This window comes from Mus caroli, unplaced genomic scaffold (assembly GCF_978045245.1).
Source record: "Mus caroli unplaced genomic scaffold, Mus_caroli_1 scaffold_4, whole genome shotgun sequence".
NCBI classification, from domain to species: Eukaryota; Metazoa; Chordata; class Mammalia; order Rodentia; family Muridae; genus Mus; species Mus caroli.
In genome coordinates, this window is record NW_028227259.1 from 98,601,898 (window position 1) to 98,625,776 (window position 23,879).

General features: G+C 40.6%; 1 protein-coding gene across 1 annotated transcript; it reads left to right on the forward strand.

The window, feature by feature from the left end:
• Positions 1-16,249: 16,249 nt before the first annotated feature.
• LOC147005253 (PRAME family member 6-like) lies at positions 16,250-18,974 on the forward strand. The gene is made up of 3 exons (XM_085836258.1): positions 16,250-16,518; positions 17,007-17,597; positions 18,407-18,974. The coding sequence occupies exons 1-3, from the start codon at positions 16,250-16,252 to the stop codon at positions 18,972-18,974; spliced, it is 1,428 nt and encodes a 475-aa protein (XP_085692384.1).
• Positions 18,975-23,879: the final 4,905 nt, after the last annotated feature.

Consider the following 23,879-nt stretch of genomic DNA (forward strand, 5'->3'; position numbering starts at 1 on the left):
ATATGTGCTTCTTATGTGCTTTCTTGTCGTTGCTGTATTAAATCTTACTCTCTATACATCTTAAGTTCGGTCTCAGTGTCTTCTTGGGTGCGCGGCTGCCCCGAGGCTTGAGTGAGTGTCTCCCTTTGGGAGTCTTAGAGTCTTTTGGAGTCTTTCATATCCATTCCTCTGTTGAGGGACATCTATGTTCTTTCCAGCTTCTGGATATTATAAATAATTATGCTATAAACAAAGTGGAGCATGTGTCCTTATTGCAAATTGGAACATCTTCTGGGTATATGCCCAGGAGAGGTATTGCTGGATCTTTTGGTAGTACTATGTACAAATTTCTGAGGATCCACCAGACTGATTTCCAGAGTGGTAGTACAAGCTTGCAATCCCACCAACAAGGGAGGAGTGTTCCTCTTTCTCCACATCCTAGCGAGCATCTGCTGTCACTTAAATTTTTGGTCTTAGCCATTCTGACTTGTGTGAGGTGAAATCACAGGGTTGTTTTGATTTGCATTTCCCTGATTATTAAGGATGTTGAACATTTTTGGTCTAATTTCTCTGACGAGGACTTTAAGTACTTTATTGAATAGGTATAGAGATAATGGGAAGCCTTGTCTATTCTCTGATTTTAGTGGGATTGCTTCAAGTTTCTCTCCACTTAGTTTGATATTGGCTACTGGTTTGCTGTATATTGCTTTTATTATGTTTAGTTATGTTATGGGCCTTGAATTCCTGATCTTTCCAAGACTTTTATCATAAAGGGGTGTTGGATTTTCTTAAGTGGATTCTCAGCATCTAATGAGATGATCATGTGGTTTTTGGTCTTTGAGTTTGTTTATATAGTGGATTACATTGATGGATTTCCATATATTAAAACCATCCCTGCATCCCTCGGATGAAGTCTACTTGATCATGATGGATGATCTTTTTGATGCGTTCTTGGATTCAGTTTTTGAGAATTTTATTGAGTATTTCTGCATCAATATTCATAAGGGAAATTGGTCTGAAGTTCTCTTTTTTTTGTTGGGTCTTTATGGGGTTTAGGCATCAGAGTAGCTGTGGCTTCATAGAATCGTGTAGAGTATCTTCTGTTTCTATTTTGTGGAATAGTTTGAGGAGAAGAATTAGGTCTTCTTTGAAAGTCTTGTAGAACTCTGCACTAAACCCATCTGGTCCTTGGCTTTTTTGGTTGAGAAATGATTAATGACCACTTCTATTTCTTTAGGGGATATGGAACTGTTTAGATCATTAACCTGATCCTGATTTAAATTTGGTACCTGGTATCTGTATAGGAAGTTGTCCATTTCATCCAGGTTTTCCAGTTTTATTGAGTATAGCCTTTTGTAGTAGGATCTGATGATATTTTGAATTTCCTCAGGTTCTGTTGTTATGTCTCTTTTTTCATTTCTGTTTTTATTAATTAGGATATTGTTCCTATGCCCTCTAGTTAGTTTGGCTAAGGTTATATCTATCTTGTTGATTTTCTCCAGGAACCAGGTCCTGGTTTGGTTGATTCTTTGAATAGTTATTTTTGTTTCCACTTGGTTGATTTCAGCCCTAATTTTGATTATTTCCTGCCATCTACTCCTCTTGGTTGAATTTGCTTCCTTTTGTTCTAGAGATTTGAGGTGTGCTGTCAAGCTCCTAGTGTATGCTCTGTCTAGTTTCTTTTGGCAGCACTCAGAGCTATAAGTTTTCCTCTAAGGAATTTTTTCATTGTGTCCCATAAGTTTGGATATGTTGTGGCTTCATTTTCATTAAACTCTAAAAAGTTTTTAATCTCTTTCTTTATTTCTTCCTTGACCAAGGTATCATTGAGTATAGTGTTGTTTAGCTTCCATGTGAAAGTTGGCTTTCTATTCATGTTTTTATTGGAGATCAGCTTTAGTCCATGGTGATCTGATAGTATGCATGGGATAATTTCAATATTTTTATATCTGCTGAGGCATGTTTTGTGACCAATTATATGGTCAATTTTGGAGAAGGTGCCATGAGGTGCTGAGAAGAAGGTATATATCCTTTTGTTTTAGGATAAAATGTTCTGTGGATATCTGTTAAATCTATTTGTTTCATAACATCTATTAGTTTCAGTGTTTCTCTGTTTAGTTTCTGTTTCCAGGACCTGTTCATGGATGATTGTGGGGTGTGGAAGTCTCCCACTATTGTTGTGTGAGGTGCAATGTGTGGTTTGAGCTTTACTATAGTTTCTTTAATAAATGGGGATGCCCTTGCATTTGGAGCATAGATATTCAGAATTGAGAGTTCATCTTGGTAGATTTTACCTTTGATGAGTATGAAGTGCACCTCCTTGTCTTTTTTTTTTTTTATATAACTTTGGGTTGGATGTCAATTTTATTCGATATTAGAATGGCTACTCCAGCTTGTTTCTTTGGACCATTTGCTTGGAAAATTGTTTTCCATCCTTTTACTATGAGGTAGTGTCTGCCTTTATCCCTGAGGTGGGTTTCCTGTAATGTTGGGTCCTGTTTGTGTGGCCAGTTTATTAGTCTATATATCTTGGGGGGGGGATTGATGAGTACATTGATGTTAAGAGAAATTAAAGAAAATTAATTGTTGCTTCCTGTTATTTTTGTGGTTAAAGTTGGGATTCTGTTCTTATGGCTGTCTTCTTTTAGGTTTGTTGAAGGCTTAATTTCCTGTGTTTTCTAGGGTGTACTTTGGGTCCTTTTGTTGGTGTTTTCCCGTTATTATCATTTGAAGGACTGTATTTGTGGAAAGATATTGTGTGAATTTGGTTTTATCATGGAATACTTTGATTTCTCCATCTATGTTAATTGAGAATTTTGCTAGGTATAGGAGCCTGGGCTGGCATTTGTGTTCTCTTATGGTCTGTATAACATCTTTTCAGGATCTTCTTGCTTTCATAGTCTCTTTTGAGAAGTCTGGTGTAATTCTAATAAGTCTGCCTTTAAATGATACTTGACCTTTTTTTTCCTTACTGCTTTTAATATTCTATCTTTATTTAGTGTACTTGTTCTGTTTATTATGTGCCAGGAGAAATTTCTTTTCTGGTCCAGTCTATTTGGAGTTCTGTAGGCTTCTTGAATGTTCATGGGCATCTCTTTTTTTGGGTTAGGGAAGTCTTGTTCTATAATTTTGATGAAGATATTTACTGGCCCCTTAAGTTTTGCTCTCTGATAAAAAGAAATTGGAGAGTAAAGAGCATCTTTGGAACTGGAAACTGCTGATTGAAATGGGAGATATTATTTTAAAGGTCATTCAATTCCAAGGCTGGGCGTGATATATTACTCTCTTTCCTTCACATGGAACAAAGAGGCAGGAGGGTCAGTAGTACACAGCCAGCCTTACTACAGAAGCAGCTCATACACGATAGCCTCTTCAACAGCAACAAAGTGCCCCCCAGGAGCCAGTATAGAGACTGATTCCATGATTGAGGTTACTGTCTTGCCTCTTGGACACTAAGTGCTCTACCAAGCTGATTCTGTGTATCCACACAGTGAGCAAATGGCCACACACCTATCCCAGATCATCAGACTATCTCTAAGGCTGGCATGTGGCCCAAGGTGATGCAGAATATTCATGTTCCCTCAAATAAACATAGTTGTGACATTGGTTTTAAACCATTTTTGCTGCTGTGAGAAAATGAAGCAGGAGATTTGCAAATTTGAACAAACTTGAAATCAAGACTGGCCATCTCAAAAAAAAAAAAAATTGTAAGTGTCCGTACACACCTCTTAGGTAGATAAAATTAATTATCAGCTAGGGTAGGCTACAAAGTAAGACCCTCTGGAAATACACCAACTTACAAAAACAAACAATTGAATGACTTGACTAAAGTGAACTGGAGATGTATGTAAGTGGTTTGATGCTTGCTTGGTATGTATGATGCCCTGGAGCTCAATCCCCAGCTTTGCTCACTGTGAAAGGACTGTGGAGTTTTTAATCCTGATGATTCAGCTTAGTGACTGAGTACCAGCATACCTTAATTCTGGTTCCTGGCCTTTCTTTTACACCATGGGTCAACTAAGGATATGGAGAAATTCTATAGGAAAAGTACTTGTAGATATAGGATGCCAACAAATCACGTGTTTATTTCACATAAAACATTTGGATCACTCTTTTTTTTTTTTTTTAGAGATTTATTCATTTTATGTGTATGAGTACACTGTCGCTGTCTTCAGACACACCACAAGAGGGCATCATATCCCATTACAGATGGTTGTGAGCCACCATGTGGTTTCTGGGAATTGAACTCAAGACCTCTGGGAGAGCAGTCAGTGCTTTTAACCACTGAGCGTCTCTCCAGCCCTGGAATTAGCTTTAAATTTTAATTCCCAAGTTTTTTCCTCATGCTTTTTGTTTTGTTTTGTTTCCATTGATTTCGTTTGGTGTGTCTGTGTGTGTGTGTGTGTGTGTGTGTGTGTGTGTGTGTTTGTTTCAGTTTCTTTAGAGTGAATCTCACTATATAAAAATATTGCCGGGTGTCTTAGTTAGGGTTTTACTGCTGTGAACAGACACCATAACCAAGTCTTATAAAAAAAAAACACATTTAATTGGGGCTGGCTTACAGGTTCAGAGGTTCAGTCCATTATCATCAAGGTGGGAGCACGGCAGTATCCAGGCAGGCATAGCTCAGGCTGAGCTGAGAGTTCTATATCTTCATCCAAAGGCTGCTAGTGGAAGACTGACTTCCAGGCAACTAGGGTGAGGGTCTTATACCCACACCCACAGTGACACACCCATTCCAACCAGGTCACACCTCTTCCAACAAGGCCACACCTTCAGATGGTGCCACTCCCTGGTCCAAGGACATACAAACCATCACATTCCACTCCCTGGTCCCCATAGACTTGTTCAAAAACATGAGTCTATGGGGGCCATACTTAAACATAGCATAATGCAAAATGCATATAGTCCAACTTTAAAAGTCCTCATAGTCTATAGCAGTCGCAACAATGTTAAAAGTCCAAAGTTCAAGGTCTCTTCTGAGATTCATTCAACTTAATTAACTGTAATCCCCAAAGCAAGGCAGGAAACCAGCTGGGCAAACTCCAATCACTGCATCTCCATGGCTGATGTCAAAGCAGTCTTCAGATCTCCACTCCTTTTTCATCTTTGTTGACTGCAACAAACTGCTTTCTCCTGGATTGGTTCCACTCCCTGTTAGCAGCTTTTCTCGGCATGTATCCCATGACTCTGGCATCTTTAACATCTTTGAGTCTCCAAGGCAATTTCAATGTTACTGCTTCTTGTTTCCGTGTCTGGGATTCCACTTGATCTTTTTGGCTCCTCCTAAGGACTGGCATCACTTTTCCAGTGCTGCCCTCTGTAGCACTCTAAGCTCAGGTTGATCCACTCCGCTAAGACTGATGTTCTTGGTGATCATCCCATGGTACTGACATCTCCAATACACTGGGGTGTTCCACTCCAACTAGGCTTCACCAATAGCCTCTCAGAGGCTCTCTTCAGGGTGCCAAGCCTCAAATCCTTTGCATGACCCCTTTCGTCCTGGGCCATCAACTACAGCTGAGGCTTCACCTTCTCCAATGGCCTTCCTTGGCCTCTCACAGTGCTAAGCCTCAGCTTCTCTCCATTATCCCTTCATTCCTTCACAAGCAGTACCACCTGAGTGACTCTTACATATTACCAAGTCCAGCCGCAGCATGAGGTGCAACCTTGGTTATCTCTGGAACACAGCTTCTTTGTGCTCTCAGAAAACAATTTCCAGAAGATTTCACCTCAGTGATGCTGATCTCTTCTTAATCACTGCTAATTCCTTAGCTCCAGCTAACCAGCATCAATTTTCCCAGTAGTTCCTTCCATTCTTAACTCTAGAGTTAGAGCCACATGGCTGAAGCTGCCGAGTTCTACTGCTTACAGGAACTAGAACATTACATTATCACTAGCTTTATGTTTTCTAAATCCTTCACTGCCTAAACTTGGCTATCCAGGTTCTTGCTCTGTAGATTGACCTTGAATGCAGAGATCAGCATGCCTGTCTCATGGTATTAAAGGTGTGTACCATCATGCCTGGTTCTAAATTCAGCTGGGTAGGGTCTTGCCCCAAGGTCCTACTCCATTAATCTGTTATTTCCTAAAACACAAGATTTTGCTCCATTTCACTTCCTGGTATCCCTTTAATACTCAAACCATACATTTTATATTTTTCCTTTCTAAGCTTGCTATGCTTGTTCAAACTTCTCTTCAGAAGACTTAACCAGAGAACAGAGTCTCTGCTGGGCTTTTTTGAAACTTCTTTTGTCAATGCAATTAATCCAAGTCTCTTCACCTTAGCCTCAGGCAGACTTTTCAGACAAGGGCAAAAAGTAGCCACATTCTTCACCAAGATACCACAAAACCAGTCTTTATGCCACATTCTGAAATTCTTCTCCTTTGAAATCTCTTGGGCCAGGTCAACACAGTTCAAATTACTCCCAGCAACAAAGTCTTCCATATTCCTACTAGGATGACCCATTAAACCCCATTTAAAGCATTCTACTGAGTTCCAAATCCAAAGTCCTAAAATCCACATTCTTTCAAATAAAAGCATGGTGAGGCCTATCACAGCAATACCCCACTCCCAGTACCAACTTCTGTCTTAGTTAGGGTTTTACTGCTGTGAACAGACACCATGACCAAGGCAAGTCTTATAAAAAACAACATTTAATTGGGGCTGGCTTACAGGTTCAGAGGTTCAGTCCATTATCATCAAGGTGGGAGCATGGCAGTATCCAGGCAGGCATGGCTCAGGCTGAGCTGAGAGTTCTATGTCTTCATCCAAAGGCTGCTAGTGGAAGACTTACTTCCAGGCAACTAGGGTGAGGGTCTTATACCCACACCCACAGTGACACACCCATTCCAACCAGGTCACACCTATTCCAACAAGGCCACACCTTCAGATGGTGCCACTCCCTTGTCCAAGGACATACAAACCATCACACCAGGTATGGTGTCGAGTGCCTTTAATCCCAGCACTTGGGAAGCAGAGGAAGGCAGATTTCTGAGTTCGAGGCTGGACTGGTCTACAAAGTGAGTTCCCTGATAGCTAGGGCTACACGTAGAAACCCTGTCTCAAAAAACAAAAACAAAACAAAACAAAAAACAACAACAAAACAAAACAAAAAAAATTAAGCAATACCCAGGACCCCAACCTGCAGTATGAGAAGGACAGACAGATAGACATATATCGTGCTGAGACAAATAGTGATCTTTCATTCATCCATGGTGCAGGACTCAATAAAAGGACCCACAGAAAAAATGAGAGAAACCTCTCAGTTTCCAGTCGTCCACTTCTACATACATGCTGACACACCAATACTCAAATGAACTAAGACAGTCATCACATACAGAACAGGTCGAGAGATGTTCCAGTGTGGTGATGCAAACTTCAGTGTACTGATGAAGGATGGTTCCAAACTGAGTTTAGCCTAGACTACATAATGAAATTCTGTCTCACCGAACCAAATACCAACAATGAGAACTGATGTTAAATAGGCAGCTCAGTCACTTGTCCTGGACTTTAATGAATAAAAATAGCTGCAGTAAAAAATTCCAAATTCCTCGGGTCAAGAGAAAAAGGGTTTCTACAAAGTCCTATAGAGGTCTCTTGGGAAATGTAAGGACATCAATAGTGGAAAGAAAGATTTTTCAGGGTAAAATGGGATCACAACAAAGGAGACTTTGAGTTAGGATGGGCTCATGAACAGGAAATTAGCCTAGAAGCTAGCATTGACCTTGACAAGTTAACAGGCACCACAGTTATTAATGGAAGGGCCACAAGTACCTCTGGCCAGATATAGACAATGACTCACTTTTTAGCATGCATGAAAAATATCAAGCCTCAAAGGGCATGGAGGCTTTTGTCTTAATACCCACTGGTAAGAAAAGGACTTCCTTCAGGTCCAGGCTTTGGGCTCAATGGGAGGGGATCCATCCCTGATCCTGTTATATTGCTGAAAGCTGTTTCCCAGAGCTTTTCTGTGATTAACCTGTGTCCCTCTGAGAAGCTTGTTCAGGGTGTCCTTGGGGAATTCCATGCAAATGATGGAGCACAGTAGATTCTGCAGTATGAGGAGGAATGGTTTCAGCATGATACTAGGAGCACTGCCCAGGTGACTTTCATCTTCTGTTCCATGCTCAAAAGAGTAGAAGGATGGAGAGCATGACAGGTTTTGTTATTGTTTGTTTCTTTGTTTGTGACTTCTGTCTTTAGTTGAGGGTTTCCTCTGGAGTTGGCTGAGGCTGAGATCCTGCTGCCAAGCCCTGTTCTCTGTCTGGCCATGAAACTTCTATCCCCTTTGCTGGTCTGTTTCTCAGAGCTTTTATTCTGGTGGCTTGCTTCCCTCTACCACCTATACAGGTGTAGCAGCTGCTTCACAGTTGTGCCCTTAATATTTAGCCATTCACATCTTCCTAGCCCATACAATTCCTTTCTATTGCTAACTCTGAGCCTCCACAGTAGAAACTGGGAATGAACACTTGTGAGCCTCAGAGCAAAACCTGCTTTCTGTCCAAATCCAGGAACAGCCATTTTCTTCCTTGCTTGGCAGTTGTACTCAACAGCAAGAGGCCAGAAACTGAAGACTTGAATCCAAAGGAAGTGTTGAGCTTGGCTGATAATTTTTTATGTTGAGGTCTTTACTTAGTTGGACTTGAGAGTATTGGAGGATGATAAATGCAGAGCAACTTGCTTTCTTAAACATGCAAACCTCTAGTTAGACAGGCACCATTTGATAGGGATGATTTTTTTTCCAATGTCTTTTTTGAATTCTCTATTAAAAATCTTGTGTCCATGCTTGATAGTTGTGTGGGTTTATTTCTGGGTTTTCAGTTTCATTCCATTGATCAACCTATCTATTTTCCTGCCAATGCAATGCAGTTTTCACTATACTATGGCTATGTAGTATAACTTCAGATCAGAAATGGCCATACTTCTAGAACATCACACATTATAAAGGATTATGGTCTTCAGGCTCAGTCCAAAGGTTGCCTGTGAGTGTCTGTAATTATCTTGTGTCTGTAATTATCTTAGACAGGTGATAACAGAACCTCTCAGAGGAGAGCCATACCTGGACCCTTTATGTAAGTACATCTTGTCATTAGCAATAATGCAGTGGTTTGATGTCTGCTGATGAGATTGATCCCAAGATCCCTGTGTCTGAATGGCCCTTTCTTCACTATTTTGGTCCCTGTTTTTCTGTTAGACAGTAACAATTCTAGTTTTAAAATTTTGAGATGGGTGAGTGGCACCTTCCCTCAATTGGAAGCCATGCCTACCCACTGGGGGTGGTCTCTTCAGGTTCTGTGTTTCCTCTGTTGCATATTAAGGCTTGAATTTTATTGTTTCATTCCTTGGTTATTTATTGTTTGATTGATTTCTTTCTTCTCCATTTTGCTCTTGACCTTCATGGTATGGATTGTATTCTGTGACAGCATTGTTGTTCTATAGCTAGGGATAATTTAGAATTTCAACTCTGAGAGATCCTCTTGCCTTGGCCTTCCTGCTGGAAGGATTACTATGTGAGCCAAGTCACCTGGTTGTGTTTTCCTCATTTGTGACCAGCATGGTTCAGAGGGAAATTCACCTGGGAGCCATAATCTGTCCTTGAAAATACATGCACAGAACCATAAAATACCATTGTAAGAGGACATGACAAGTACCTTGTGCAGTGCATTTGGGGCCTCCTTGTAGGAATTTGGCAGAAATTTGACAATGGGCTAGGACAGTGAAGTAGGCTCAGATAAGAATATTTACTTTGGGGCTAATACAAAGCTCAAGGAAAACTCAGCAGAGGAATGTGTGGTATTTGTTTTACCATGGCCAGCTTGATAAGCCCATAGAAACATTGATCTGGGAATTTTTATTTATTTATTTTTGTTTGGTTTTGTCAATAGAATTTTTATTGGATATTTTATTTATTTGCATTTCAAATGTTCTCCCCTTTAACATTTTGCCCTCCGGAAACACCCTATCCCATTCCCTCTCCTCCTGCTTCTATGAAGGTCCTCCCTTACCCATCTACACCTGACTCCCCACCCTGGCATTCCCCTACACTGGAGCATTGAGCCTTCATAGGACCAAGGGCATCTCCTCTCATTGATGCCCAACAAGGCCATCCTCTGTTGCATATGCATCTGGAGCAATGTTTCGCTCCATGTGTACTCTTTGGTTGGTGGTTCTGTCCCTGGGAGCTCTTGGGGTCTGACTGGACAATATTGTTTTTCCTATGGGGTTCCAAACCATTTCATCTACTTCAGTGCTTTGCTAACATCTCCATTGGAGTCCCCTTACTCTGAACTTTGTTTATTTGCCTTGTTTGTTCCTTGACCTAAAACTGACTTTATCCTTTGCATGTATTTAGACTGGTATAAAAGCAGACTAGAGAAAAGTGAATCTACTTCAGCCTTAACACTGGCTGGAGTCATGTTATATGTTGTCTAATGGTCATTGTTGTTTCAATCGTCATTCCTAACCTTGAGACCCAGTTGCTTGACTGAGCTGGCTTTGTCATACTTTACACAATTATTTTTCCATTCTGGAATAAAGAGGTTAGCTTCATGCTTTGCCAATCTTCAACTGTAGTAGCACTCAGAAAGCTGAGGCAAGAGGATGGCTTCATCCATTTTTCAGGGAATTCTGTGCTGTAACTTCAGTAGTAAATCTTTGCTTGGCATTCACATTTTAGGTTATAAATCACTGCACATTCTAGAAAAATGGGGGCATGCCTGTGTTCCCAGAACATGTGAGTCTGAATAGAGGCTCAGAAATCCAATGGCATCTTTGCTTTAATAAATAGTGTGAGGCAAGCCTGCTCTGTACTAAAATGTTTTCAAAACAATTTAAAAGGTGTGTCAGGAAGGGACATGCTATCCATGATTCTAAGAAAGTTGGAGCATGTTTCAGAAAGGAAGGATCACTGGACTGGGAGAGATTCTCAGTGTTTACTGGCCATAGAGAAAATCTCTGGGATTAGGAGAGAACCTTGTTATTTGCAGAATAACTAAACTCAATGACCAACAGGTGTGGTGATGACTTGGAACTACCCATATCTTCTGTGTTCTGGCATCCTCTGACCTTTCCTAGACTTAATAAGCACATACTCATATGCATGCAGAGAGAGAGAGAGAGAGAGAGAGAGAGAGAGAGAGAGAGAGAGAGAGAGAGAGAGAGAGAGAGAGAGAGAGAGAGATATGATTGATTTTAACACTCAGAACTAAAGAGGTATGTCCATAAAATCCTCCCCTCAAGGCTCAGGGAATCCTGTAGAAGTGAACAAAGAAAGAGGGATAGAGCCAGAGGGAATGATGGACACCAAGCAAGTCAGCCCTTCTTAAACACAGGAGAATTAACACACATATGAACTCAGAGAGACTAAAGGAGAATTCTCAGGGCCTGTGAGGGTCTATACCGCATGGAATATCAGTGTAGAGAAAAGAAATAGACACAAGCTCCTATCCCAAACCCAGAAACTAGTAATAACAAATGAAAAATTAGTTCTCTCAAATGAAGTCTTCCTGAGGGTACAGATCCCATTCAGATGGGCAGGTCTATAGGCCAACACAAAGTGAACTCAGGGGCCTCTTTGGAGGTCCTATGTCTCATAATGTTTTGTCAGGCCTCTTGTCTTTTGGGTATTTTTGGTTTTGCTTTTTAATTTAATTATTTTTCTTGTTGTTGTTGTTGTTGCTTATTTGTCTTAAAACCCACTAGCTGTTCTCTTCAAGGTCACACCCTAGCACACTCCTTCTAGGTGCCTTCTTACCATCTCCTGTGAGTGGGTGGAGGCTCCCTGTGTAACACCACACCCTTGTACTTTAAGTATTTTCAAAGCATGGCATATCCTCTCCCACTGAGTCCAGAAAAGCAGCTCAAATAGAAGAACATGTCCCACATACAGGCAACAGATTTTGAAGGACGCCTCCACTCCAGCTGTTAGGGGACGCACATGAAGACCAAGCTGTACATCTGTGTGGGGAGGCCTATTCCAAGCCCCTGTGTGTTCTTTGGTTGGGGGTTCAGTTTCTGAGAGCACCAAAGGTCCCAGTTAATTGACTCTGTTGGACTTCCTAGAGCATCTTTATCACCTTTGGGACCTTTGCTCATATATTATGGCTACCAATTTTGGGTTTTTATTGGAATCTTCTGTGTGTGAACATGTCCTACATCTATATGAATTCCTCATGGTTTTTCATTGGCTCTTTTTGCTCTATATCTTTATTTTGTTATATCCCAATATGTAGCAGTTACCTAGGTCTTATATTCCATCTAGGTCTTCATATTTTACCTAGATCCCAAGAATGTGTTGGTGGTATAGAAACCACGAGACCCTGAAGTGATTTCTCTCTTTACATCTGTGGGTCTCATAGCTGAATTCAGGTTTGGCAACAAGTGCCATTGACCATTGACATATCTCACAGCCTACTATGCTCTCTTAAAGTTTTTCTTAAAAACACTATTTTTTTTTTTCATTTTTTGTTTTTAGTTTTTTCAAGACACGGTTTCTGTTTAACAGATCTGACTGATCCAGAACTTACTCTGTAGACCAGGCTAGCTAAAATTCAGAGGTCCACCTACATCTGCCTCCTTAATTCTGGGATTAAAGGCCTATAGTAGAACCTCACAGCTAAAGTAGATTTTGGTTTTATTTCTTTGATTTGGGTTGGTTTTTGAGAGAGAGAGTTTCCCTATTTTACAGGCTTCCCTGTTCCACACTTTAACCTGTAGATCAGTATGGGCCCTAAAGTTCCACATCCCTCTGCCTGCAGGGTGCTGGGATTAAAGTTATGTGCCACCCATCCCAGCTCTGCTTTAATTATAAAACAGATCCTTAGTCAATAGGCTTCACTGGTTAATAATTAGCTACTTAGATAAAGCTAGCCTTGAACTCACTGAGCCCAGTCTACCTTTGCCTTGAGAGTTCAGGGATTAAAGGTGTTTGCCACCATTGTATTTACAGATTTATTTCTCTTAAAGATTTGTTCCCTGTGTTTTGGTGTTTTCCGTACATATATGAATGTGTACCACATGTATGCCTGATGCCCACAAAGTTGAGAAGGAGGGTTCAGATTTCAAGGAACTGGATTCACAGATCATTTCAAGCCACCATGTAGGTGCTCAGAATAGAATATTAACAAGTACTCATTATTGAGTATCCAACTTCTCAGCACAGGTCCCACTCCTGATTTCATCTTGGGCAAGCATGCTGTTCTGATCCTATGTGACACATTATCTGTTTTCTGTCTACCAAGGGCAGCATCTCCCTCAGACCCTCTGTTTTCTGTTTCTCTTTAGGTATATTTAAAAAGAGAATCACATGTAAGTCTCAGGCTGTCCTTCTATTTACAATATGGCTGAGGATGGGTTTTAATTGATCCCCTGCTCCCAACTCTTGAATTGTGACTTTCCAGGCATGGCCATCATATCTGCTGCATGCAATGCTGGAGAGAGGATTCCCTGTATGTTTGGTAGCCCCCTACAAACTGAGTGTACACCCAGAACACTTTTACAATGTTAATGGAATCAGGCCATGCTCCTTCATCTATATTTTGTGTAGGTGCTACTGCAGTTTATTTAAAAAGCATCCAATTCAGTCTTAGAGCTCCAGAACTTATTCCTGACTATTAAAAACTGTCTCAAATCCAGTGACAATAATATCGATGAATTATTTTATGTCTGTTATCAGCAATAGATTGAACCCTGATCTGAGACAAATCAGACTGACTTTGTGTGCATGAATAAAAATTCACCCAGGTGTGGTGTTTCATATTAATCCTAGCAGGAAGAAGAATGTTGAGGCAAGAGGATTGTTAGAACTTAGAGTTTGGAAACCACTCTGGATTCACAGCAAGACCCAGTCCTGTACCAAACTCAAAATTATGTAATAACAAAGCAAATGAAGGGGAAAATCCACAAATTCAGTGATGTGCTGTTAAGTAACAAGTAGAATGCTTGAGGGGTGTTGTGCTATGGAGGTATTCTCACAGAGAGCTCTAATGCAATCAATGAAGTGATTGTATGTTACATATAGAATTAAAAGGGTGGAGTTTAACAATCTAATCCAATTCTACTTCGAGATTGAAGGATGTGGGTGCAATAGGGAAGGTTACACAGAGAGGCATATAAAGTCTTCAGTGGAGACAGAAAATATTCAGACCTGGAGGCAGAAAAACTGCCTGGTTTGTCTAGGAATCAGAACTGCAGTACTCAGAACTGGTATGTAATTGGTTTCCCTAGGGTTAAGCACTTTGATGTAGAGCTCTTTAGACTCCAGGGTAGTACAGGAAATTTCATTTTCTGTCTCTTTAGTAAAATACATTGAAGACCTTGGGTTTCATTCCCAATGAAGTTTTAGCCTCTTCTCCAATATATCTCTATGATAGCTTGTGTACTTCATTAGTTTGCTTTATATAATTCTTTGATACAAGAATTTTCTAAGCCCTTGGGTATGTTGCTCTGGGTTTGCTGGAAATCAGAACATTCTGACTAACCTGTTCTTTCATATTTCCTTTCACTGAAATGATGGTCTTCTTTGTTTTTCTGAGACCCTGGCTCACATTGTAGCCCTGTAGAACATGTAACTTTGATCATCATTTACTCCTAATAGCAGGAATTACAATACTGAGTTAATCAAATATCTCACCTTAGTCTTTGCTTTAGATCATTTTCACATGTTGCGCCTGATTTCCTGATTTTTTTTCTTTTTTCTTTTTCTTTTCTTTTATTTTCTTTTTTCTTTTTCTTTTCTTTTTTCTTTGTGTGTGTGGGTGGGTATGCATTTGGGACCCAGTAGGAACCCACAGTTGTCATCCTCCTTAGTGAGAATTCAATATTGGTCTGCAACACAAGACTTTTTTGTTTGTATTATTTTTGTTTGCTTGTTTCTTGTTTGTTTGTTTTTTTGCTATTCAGTTTTTGTTTTGTTTTTTTCTGTTTTTTATTTTTATTACTAAATTTAATTTCTCTTCAATTCATTTTTACCCTCCAGTTATTATCCCCCTCTTGGTCTGCCGCTTGACTGTTCCTTATGCCATTCATCCTCCTTGTACCTACCCCCCCCCTTTTTTTTTTTTTTTTTTGGTTTTTCAAGGCAGGGTTTCTCTGTGGAGTCCTGGTTGTCCTGGAACTCACTCTGTAGACCAGGCTGGCCTCAAACTCAGAAATCCACTTGCCTCTGCCTCCCAAGTGCTGGGATTAAAGGCATGTGCCACCACTGCCCCCATTTTTTATTGGTCATTTTATTTATTTACATTTCAAGTGTTATCTCCCTTCCTGGTTTCAGCTCTGCAAGCCCCTTCTCATGATCCCTCCTCTTTACCTCTAAGAGGGTACTCCCCCACCTACCCACACACTCCTGCCTCACCCCTCTAGCTTATCTCCTTCACTAGGACAACAAGCCTCCACAGGACAAAGGACCTCCTCTTTTATTGAAGTCATATAATGCAATCCTTTGCTACATATGTAGCAGGAACCATAGACCCACTCATGTATGTTCTCTGGTTGCTGACTTAGTTCCTGGGGAATCTGAGGGGTACAGTTTGTTAATATTTGTTCCTATGGGATTGTAATCCCCTTCAGCTTCTTCATTTCTTCCCTTTCTCTTCCATTGTGGTCCCCAAGCTCAATGCAATAGTTGGTTGTGAGTGTCTACAATTGTATTAGTCGGGTGTAGGCAGAGCCTCTCAGAGGACAGCCATACCTTGGCATCAGCAACAGTGTTGGGGTTTGGTGTCTGCTGATTTTATACATCCCAAGATCCCAGTCCCTGGATGGCCTTTCCTTCAGTCTCTGCTCCATTTTTTGTCCCTGTTTTTCTTTTAGATAGTAACAATTCTATGTTAAAATTTTTGAGATGTGTGAGTGGCCCCTTCCCTCAAAAGGGAGCCATGCATATTCATTGGGGGTTGCTTCTTCAAGTTCTATTTCCTCTATGTTCCATATTTCAGCTAGGGCCAACTGTACTGGTTCCTGGGAATATCTTCCATTTTGCTTTCTTTCATTCTTTCCTTTTTTAAAGAAAGGGTAACAAATAAAAATATTTTGACCCAAAAATTAGGTGTCTATTAGAGTAATAGAGAGATTCTCATGATGACAGCTTGAGAGTCTTTACACCACAAGTTTAGGATGAAGAGGTAAATTGATGACTCTATGACTGTCAGAGCAGTAACTCAGAAGCTAAATGGTTGATGTGATGGTGAGGGAATATTATAAAGTTTGCCTTGAATATATATTCTTTTCTAACTGCTTCCCCAGGAGCCTTCTTACTGAAGACCTGATAGGATGAGTGTTCAGACCCTACCCACACGCACTCTGCTGACACATGAAGCTTTGATCATGTCCACTCTGGAGGAGCTGCCTACTGTGGTCTTCCCATCACTGTTCAAAGAAGCCTTTGCTGGCAGACACACAAATCTCCTAAAGGCAATGGTGGCAGCCTGGCCTTTCCCCTGTCTCCCTGTGGGGCCATTGATAAAGAAGCCTAAACTAGAAACCTTGCAAGCTCTGCTAGATGGAGTAGACATGCGACTGACAAGAGAGTTTCACCCCAGGTAAGCAATATCCATGTATTGTATAAGGGAGCATGAGGAGTACACAATAGACATTGCCAGGGAGATTGGCTTTGTAATAAATGGATCAGATGCTTCTAATCACATCATCAAGTAGGGATACAAGGTTCTGGAAAGCTATTGTTTACTTATACTGAGGACAGTTGGATATGGATTAGAGTTGAATATGGACTAGATTAGATTTAGCCTCACAGTAGAATGAGCCTATCCCTGGCCTTCCCACAACTAATCATAATAATTATTTTTTCTAATTAATAATTAATCTCTAAGGAGAACTAATGATTACCTTACTGAAAGAAAAGTAATCAAGTGTATTGAAGCACAGGAAAGCTTCTGTAGCATGCCTGAGTCCACCTTGGATATCAGGTGCTTAAAAAATCAAACACCTTAGAAGGGAGGGGAGTTGAGCTTAGATATATGTAGCAAACGATGATTCAGGGTCTGCTAACATTCATATGTTTCAACCACAGGAGGGCAAAACTTCAGGTTCTTGACATGAGAAATAGGCACCATGCCTTCTGGAACATATGGGCTGATGCAAATGACAGTAACTGTAAAGCAGAGACATTGGATGAAAAGCAGCTAGTGAAGGTCCTTCCCAGATATGCACGGAGGCAGCGTCTGAAGGTCATAGTCAACCTGTCAATCAGTTCCCACGTCAGTAAATCAAAGGCATATTTCTTGAATTGGGCCAAGCAGAGAACAGGGTCCCTATATTTCTGCTGTACAAAGATGAAGATCTGGGATCCGCCAGACCAAGTTATCAGAGAAATCTTTAATGTTTTTGATCCAGAGCACATCACAGAATTAGAACTGAATACTGACTGGACTCTATTACAGCTGGCACATTTTGCTCCCTACTTCGGGCACATGAAAAATCTTCAAAAAGTCTTCCTGGCACCCCTCCACAAGAATACCTCCCCTATTATCAATATAACAAGTGCCACAGAAGCCAAGTGTGTCAACAAGATTATTTCTCAGTTTTCCAAATTCAACTGTCTCCAGCATATCTTCATGAAACAAGTCCATTTTCTAAGAGACTACATGAATCAAGTCCTAGGGTAAGCAAGAATGGAGAGCTGGGTCAGGTACAAAAGCAAATCTGTCTTTCTTAAGATTAGTGTTCCATGATGCCTGCCAGTCACTAGGAACAAAATTTAGACACTCATAAGACTCTGAAAGTTATGTCTTATTTCCATGTATACTGAAATACACAAGGGAAATAGTACAAGTTAAAATAGTATCTCAAATGAGAACTCATGATGTAGAGAACTGATTTAGTGTAAAGAGTAGGTCAGATCTTGTAAGAATGAGTTATAATTCTTCCTGGAATCAGGCCCACCCAATCAAATGGAAAGGGAAGAGAAAGGGGAGTATATAGTGAGGAGTCAGGATACTCATTAGCACAGTTTGAACATGAGCTATATGCTCAGATCTGTGAGAACAGCCTTCTATCTTTGACAAGTTCCAATGAGTGAAACGTGTTGAGCCTAAGTAGCACTGAGTGCATGGGACAGGTGGATGTAAATTAGAACAAGGATGACTGCAGAGGGAATGATAGAATGTAGATTCAGTGAGTCCACAGAAAATATCAAAATCCTGTCAGGACTTTCTTGGATTGAAAGTTCTTCTGTGTGCTTTCTTGGCTTAAGTGATGAACTAGTTTTCAGCTTGAGTGTGAGGTCCAGGGATGAATTGTGGGATTGGCATGACTGAGCAGATCCAACAGGAAGCATCATAGATGATGTATTTGATCCTTTTGTCAAACTGAGCTTTGGGCCCCTGGTTTATTCTACCTCTGTGTACATCCCAGCCAAACCTTTACAACACTACTTGTCAGAACTAACCCTCTGGTCTCCTCTATCCCTAGGTGCCTAATGACACCCTTGGAGACCCTCTCCATCACTCAATGCCTAATTTCACAGAGAGACTTTGATTTCTTTTCCTGCTCCCACAACCTCTTTAAATTAAAACATCTGGAAATAAGAGGGATGATCTTATATGCTTTGGATCTTATGCCTCTGAGAGGTCTCCTAGAAAAAGTAGCAGACACTCTTGAGATTCTGGATTTTCAGTGGTGTAGGATGAAGGACTCCCAGATCAATGCCCTCCTACCTGCCCTCAGTCAATGCACTCAGCTCAATCAGATCAACTTCTACAACAATGACTTCTCCATGTCCCTCCTGAAGGTCCTTTTCCAGCACACAGCCAACTGGAGCAAGATGAATGTGGAACAATACCCTGCCCCTCTACAGTGCTATAATGAGTTGGGTCGTGTCTCTGTAAAAAGATTTGTCCAACTTTGTCATGAGCTCATGTATACACTCAGAGCAATAAGGCAACCCAAGAGCATCTCTTTTGCTACAGATAACTGTCACAAATGTGGTAAGCCCTGTGTCTACAACCAGAGCCCAATACTTTGTTCTTGTTTTGAGTAAACATAGATACAGGACTTCTGGATATGAATAAATGACAGGCTTGGGGCACATCTTTTATCTGCAGTGCTCAGAGACTATGATTTCAGACAATTCTCATATGGTTGGAAATAAAGAGATGTACAGTGACTAGGACCCTGAAGGGTGAGCTTGACATGGGGAACATTTCAATAGACTGTGATAACAGGGGGATTGTGGGGTCAGAAAAACAGTTTGGTATTTATATGTGGCTTCTGCCCAGACAGTATATATAGATGCTTTTTTGTGTACTTATAAACCTAGATGATCTCTCTCGTGGGTTTTTGACTGTTAACAACATCACTATCAGGGTCAGGATCTAGAAGGTTGAATGGGTCCAGGATTGGAAAGACACTGTTATTTTATGAAGAAAGGTAAGTTTTAGGTGATAAATGGCATGTATAAAATGAAAGTGTTCTTGACACATCTTTCCCTTGTCTCTTGCCTGGGCTATGTGTGTAACACTTTGTGTGGCTGATCAGTTATGTCCACAAAACATTTAAACTAAAGTGAGCAACATAGACAAATCCTTTGAAGGAGGATTAAAAGTGTCACAAATGGTTACTATCCAGTACATTCAGACCACAAAGCACCTTGTACCCATCAAAGATGCCTAAAGGTAAGAAGACAACATAGAGCAAAGTAAACAGGCTTTCCATTCTAGCTTTGAATTCTTGATATTTTTGTCATGCCTTAATGAGATTACTAACAGGATCCTCTATGTGAAGTCTTGATGCCACATGTCTCTATTCCTATGGAGTCCCAAAATCTATGAAGTACCTATAGTATATGTGAAGGTATCCAATAATATGCAGGTAACTTTTCTACATAAAGTATTACTTTAAAAAAATTGTATTTTAAGGCTTTAGTTGTAATAAAAACAAAAGAAAAAAATCTCCCTCTGCTTAGTCATTTCTGTATAGCAAACTATCAATAAAACAATTTATTGTTACTCTGTATTTATTGAACACTTGGAACATGAGTTGTTTGCTTAAGATCATTGTTATTGTCTTAATAAATTAACATATCAAAATTTAAGGACTCTGCCACAAATGCCCTCTGGAGAGAAGTCAAAATTAAGACATTGATGCCACGCATGTCACAATTAAATCTTGGGAAGGTGGGTAAAGTTATCAGCTATGGTTGGACACATGGACATCTAGGCTGACCTAAAGCACAGAGGAAGACAAAAAATAACAAACCTCTCTTAGGCTCCTTCTTTCTGTCTTCCCCTACATTCTGACTCCCTGTCTGAATGTCCAGTTTCCTAGCCTTGTTCCTTAGGACCAGTGAACTCACCTGAGATTTGCTCACAATAAACATGCATTCACATTCTTTAAACAGGCAACCCGTACTTTGAGAGAGATTGCTCACAGGTTAAAAGCACATGCTGCTTTTGCACAGGAACAAAGTTTGGTTTCAGTGCTAATAATCAGGTTGCTCTTGAAAGGAACTCAGACTTCAGGTGATAGGATTCTCTTTTCTGGACTATGTGGATCTTGGCTTTTATATGCATGATTCCACATAATACATATGTAGCTATGCACATAGCTAAAGAAGTCCTTTAAAAGGGACTCAATTTCACAAATAAAAAGGACTCAGTTAAAATGGGGATGTTGATTGTGTGTCTCTGAAGAGAGCCTGTGGAGTTTCAGGTGTTTCCATTGAGCTCAGGTGGTGAGCAATAGTGTAGGGTGCTCTGGGCTTCAGAGTTTGAACTACTGTACCATGGGTGAGTGAGAGGAAATTAGTTTGTCAATGTTCAACATTTATTTCTGTATGTATTTTATGTTATATTCCTGTTCTAGTTGCATGTATGCTTACATGTCAGAAAAAGGCATCAGAACCTTGTATAAATAGTTGTAAGCAGGTCAGGTGGTTGTCTAGAATTGAACTCAGGTTGTTGGAAAAAGCAGCCAGTACTCTTAATTACTGAGACATCTCTCCAGGCCTATGTTTGACAATGCAAAAAGCACTTGTGGATACGTAATTACAAGGAACCAGGTGTCTGTTTTGCATAAAAACTTACCAGATTGTCATTATCCTTAATTCATTACATTTCAAACATATTTTGCACATGTGTGTGTTGAAGGATTGCTTGTTTATTTCTTATATAGTCACATATGTAGGTCTGCCAAAGCAATTACAATACCCAGGGTCAGTCCAAGAAAGGTCTGGATGTAGTTCACTTCATAGATTGTTTATCTATCCATTCACTGGATCTGTGAACCCCATTAAACAGGGTGTAATAGTACATAAGAGTTTTCTCAGCACCATACAGGTTGAGGCTTCAGAGCAGAAATTCAATATCATTCTATCTGCTTATCTGAATATTTAATATGAAAATTAAAGAAACTTGCTTTTGATGTGGAGCTAGAATCCCTCAGCACTTTCCTCCTAGTCTCTCTTGAGTTCATCTTATCCCTGCTCAGGAATGGAATAAAAGCTGTGCAATATAAGTAAATAAAAATCAAAATAATAAACTCGATGATTTCTATAGTATAGATGTCAAGCATATGTTGATAAGAAAAGCTAAAGAAACCATTGCAGGTGGAGGGAGATAAGAACTAAAGTAAATATAACTTTACCTATTTATGTGTTAGGGAAGTGATTGACTGAAGCAACATTCTTTGTATAATTGACACATTCTGATTATCAGTTATAAGTACATACTAATGATAGCCACCAAGCTTCACAACAATCTCCTATACGAAAATACTTGCATATATCATGGTATTTTTAGTGTAATTATAAGTGTCCCACAAAAACATATGTTGCTAGTATGTTTCAGGGAAAACTTGTTTCTATTCAGTTTGCGGTGGACAACATTTAAATGTTAAAAAAATTTAGCTCCCTATTTATCACTTCTTTTGATTTTCATTAACTCATTTATTTATTCTCTTTACCAGGTGATCATATCCTGCCTTTCTTTTCCTTCCAGTCCTACCTTCTGTCTTCCCCCCTCATGTCCTTCTCCCATTCTCCACAGTAAAGGAGAGGCACCTACTCCCACCATCCTGGCACACCAAGTTCCATCAGGACCAAATGCATCCTCTCCCACTGAGGCCAGACAAGGCAGCCCAGCTAAGGGGAAAGGCCCCAAAGTAAGGCAACAAAGTTCAATAAGACAAAACCCTTATTCTGATTTTTAGAAGACCCACATTAAGACCAATCTTTACATCTTCTCCATATGTGTAGGAGGCCTTGGTCTAAACCCTTCATGCGCTTTGGTGGATTTTTCAGTCTCTCTGAACCCCCAGTGAGTCCAGGTGACTTTGCTTTTTAGGACTCCTCCTGGTATACTTGACCCAATCTGGCTCCCTCCATCCTCCTTTTGACTTTTCCACAAAACTACCTGAATTCTGCCCAATGTTTGGCTGTGGGTATCCAATTCTTGCCATCAGGTGCTGGATGAGGCCTTTCACATGACAGTTATATAGGACTTCTGAAGCATAACCAAGTGTCATCAAGAGTGTCAGTTTGGCTCTCCTCCATGAGGTAGGTCTCAAGTTTGTCCAGTCATTGATTGGCTATTCCTTCAATCTCTACTGTATCTTTATCCCTACATAATTTGTACACAGGGAAAATTTTATATGGAGGTGTTGGGGATGGCTTGATGTCCACTTCCCTCCACTGGAAATCCTGCCTGACTACAAGAAATGGCCATTTCATTCTCCTTATCCCCAGTTCCTGGGGTCTCAGCCAGGGTCACTCCCATATCCTCCCAGGAGCCTGCCCCATCCCAGGTCTCTGATTGTCCCTGAGATGCCCCCACATGGATTGCTTTTCTCTCTCCCAGCCCTATAGAGACAGCTCTTCCCACAGCACCTGATCCCCAAAACTGTTCCTGTCCCAATACCCTCTCCCATACAGTTCCCTCTAATCAATCACTACTGATATAAATTTTATTTTCCCTTCTGAGTGAGATTCAGTCATATTACCTTGGGCCCTATTGTTACTTTGCTTTGTTGGGTGTTTGTATTGTAGTATGGTTATCCTGTACTCTATGGGTAATACCCATGTATCAGTGAGTACATACCATGCAAGTTCTTTTGGGTCTGGATTACCTCATTCAGAATGATATTTTCCAATTCTATCCATTAGCCTGAAATTTGCATATTATTCCTTATTTTTAATAGACGACTAGTATAGTTGGTATCAGAATTGGCTCCAAAGCCAGCGATATCACATCTAGGTGACAGCGATCCTCATGTTTGTAGCCATGGAAACCACCACACATACCTAGAATCCCTTTGGTTCTCCTCCCACCTTTACCTACAAGCTGCTAAAAGGCAGACCCCCTGACCTCTATCTCTCTTCCCCACCTCTTTGTCACTGCCAACTCTGTCCTCTTCCCCCACAATAAACCTATGCCACATGGAACTGCTTTGGCCTGGTGTTGTCTGTCTGGATATGAGCTGCACTTCAAATATAACATTGATGCAGAAGACTATGGGAATCACTACCCAGGAGACCTGTGGAGTTCAAGTGGCCACCTCTACTGCTGGCTGGCATGACCATGAAGGAGCAACTGTAAGCTACGTGGACTGCTGCTGCCACAACTGCAACCACTGCTGTACCATGTAGACTGCATCTGCTGCCAACTGCTGCTACCACCACAATGCATGGATTTCCACCACTGCTGCAGACCACTGCCACCCACTGCTGTGTGACTTACAGACTTCTACCATGTGAGCTATGCAGTGGAGTTCTACCATGTGGAGTTACACAGTCAAATGTGTCTACACCAACCATATAGTTCCATGTTTTCTGCTACTAAAAAGAAAAGCCTGGGAACACACACCAGCATTTTAGTAAGGCATTTCCTCAGTTAGCAGAAGGGACCCTAAATGCCCAGATAGGGCCTGGTCAGCCTTTCTTGGGCTAAGA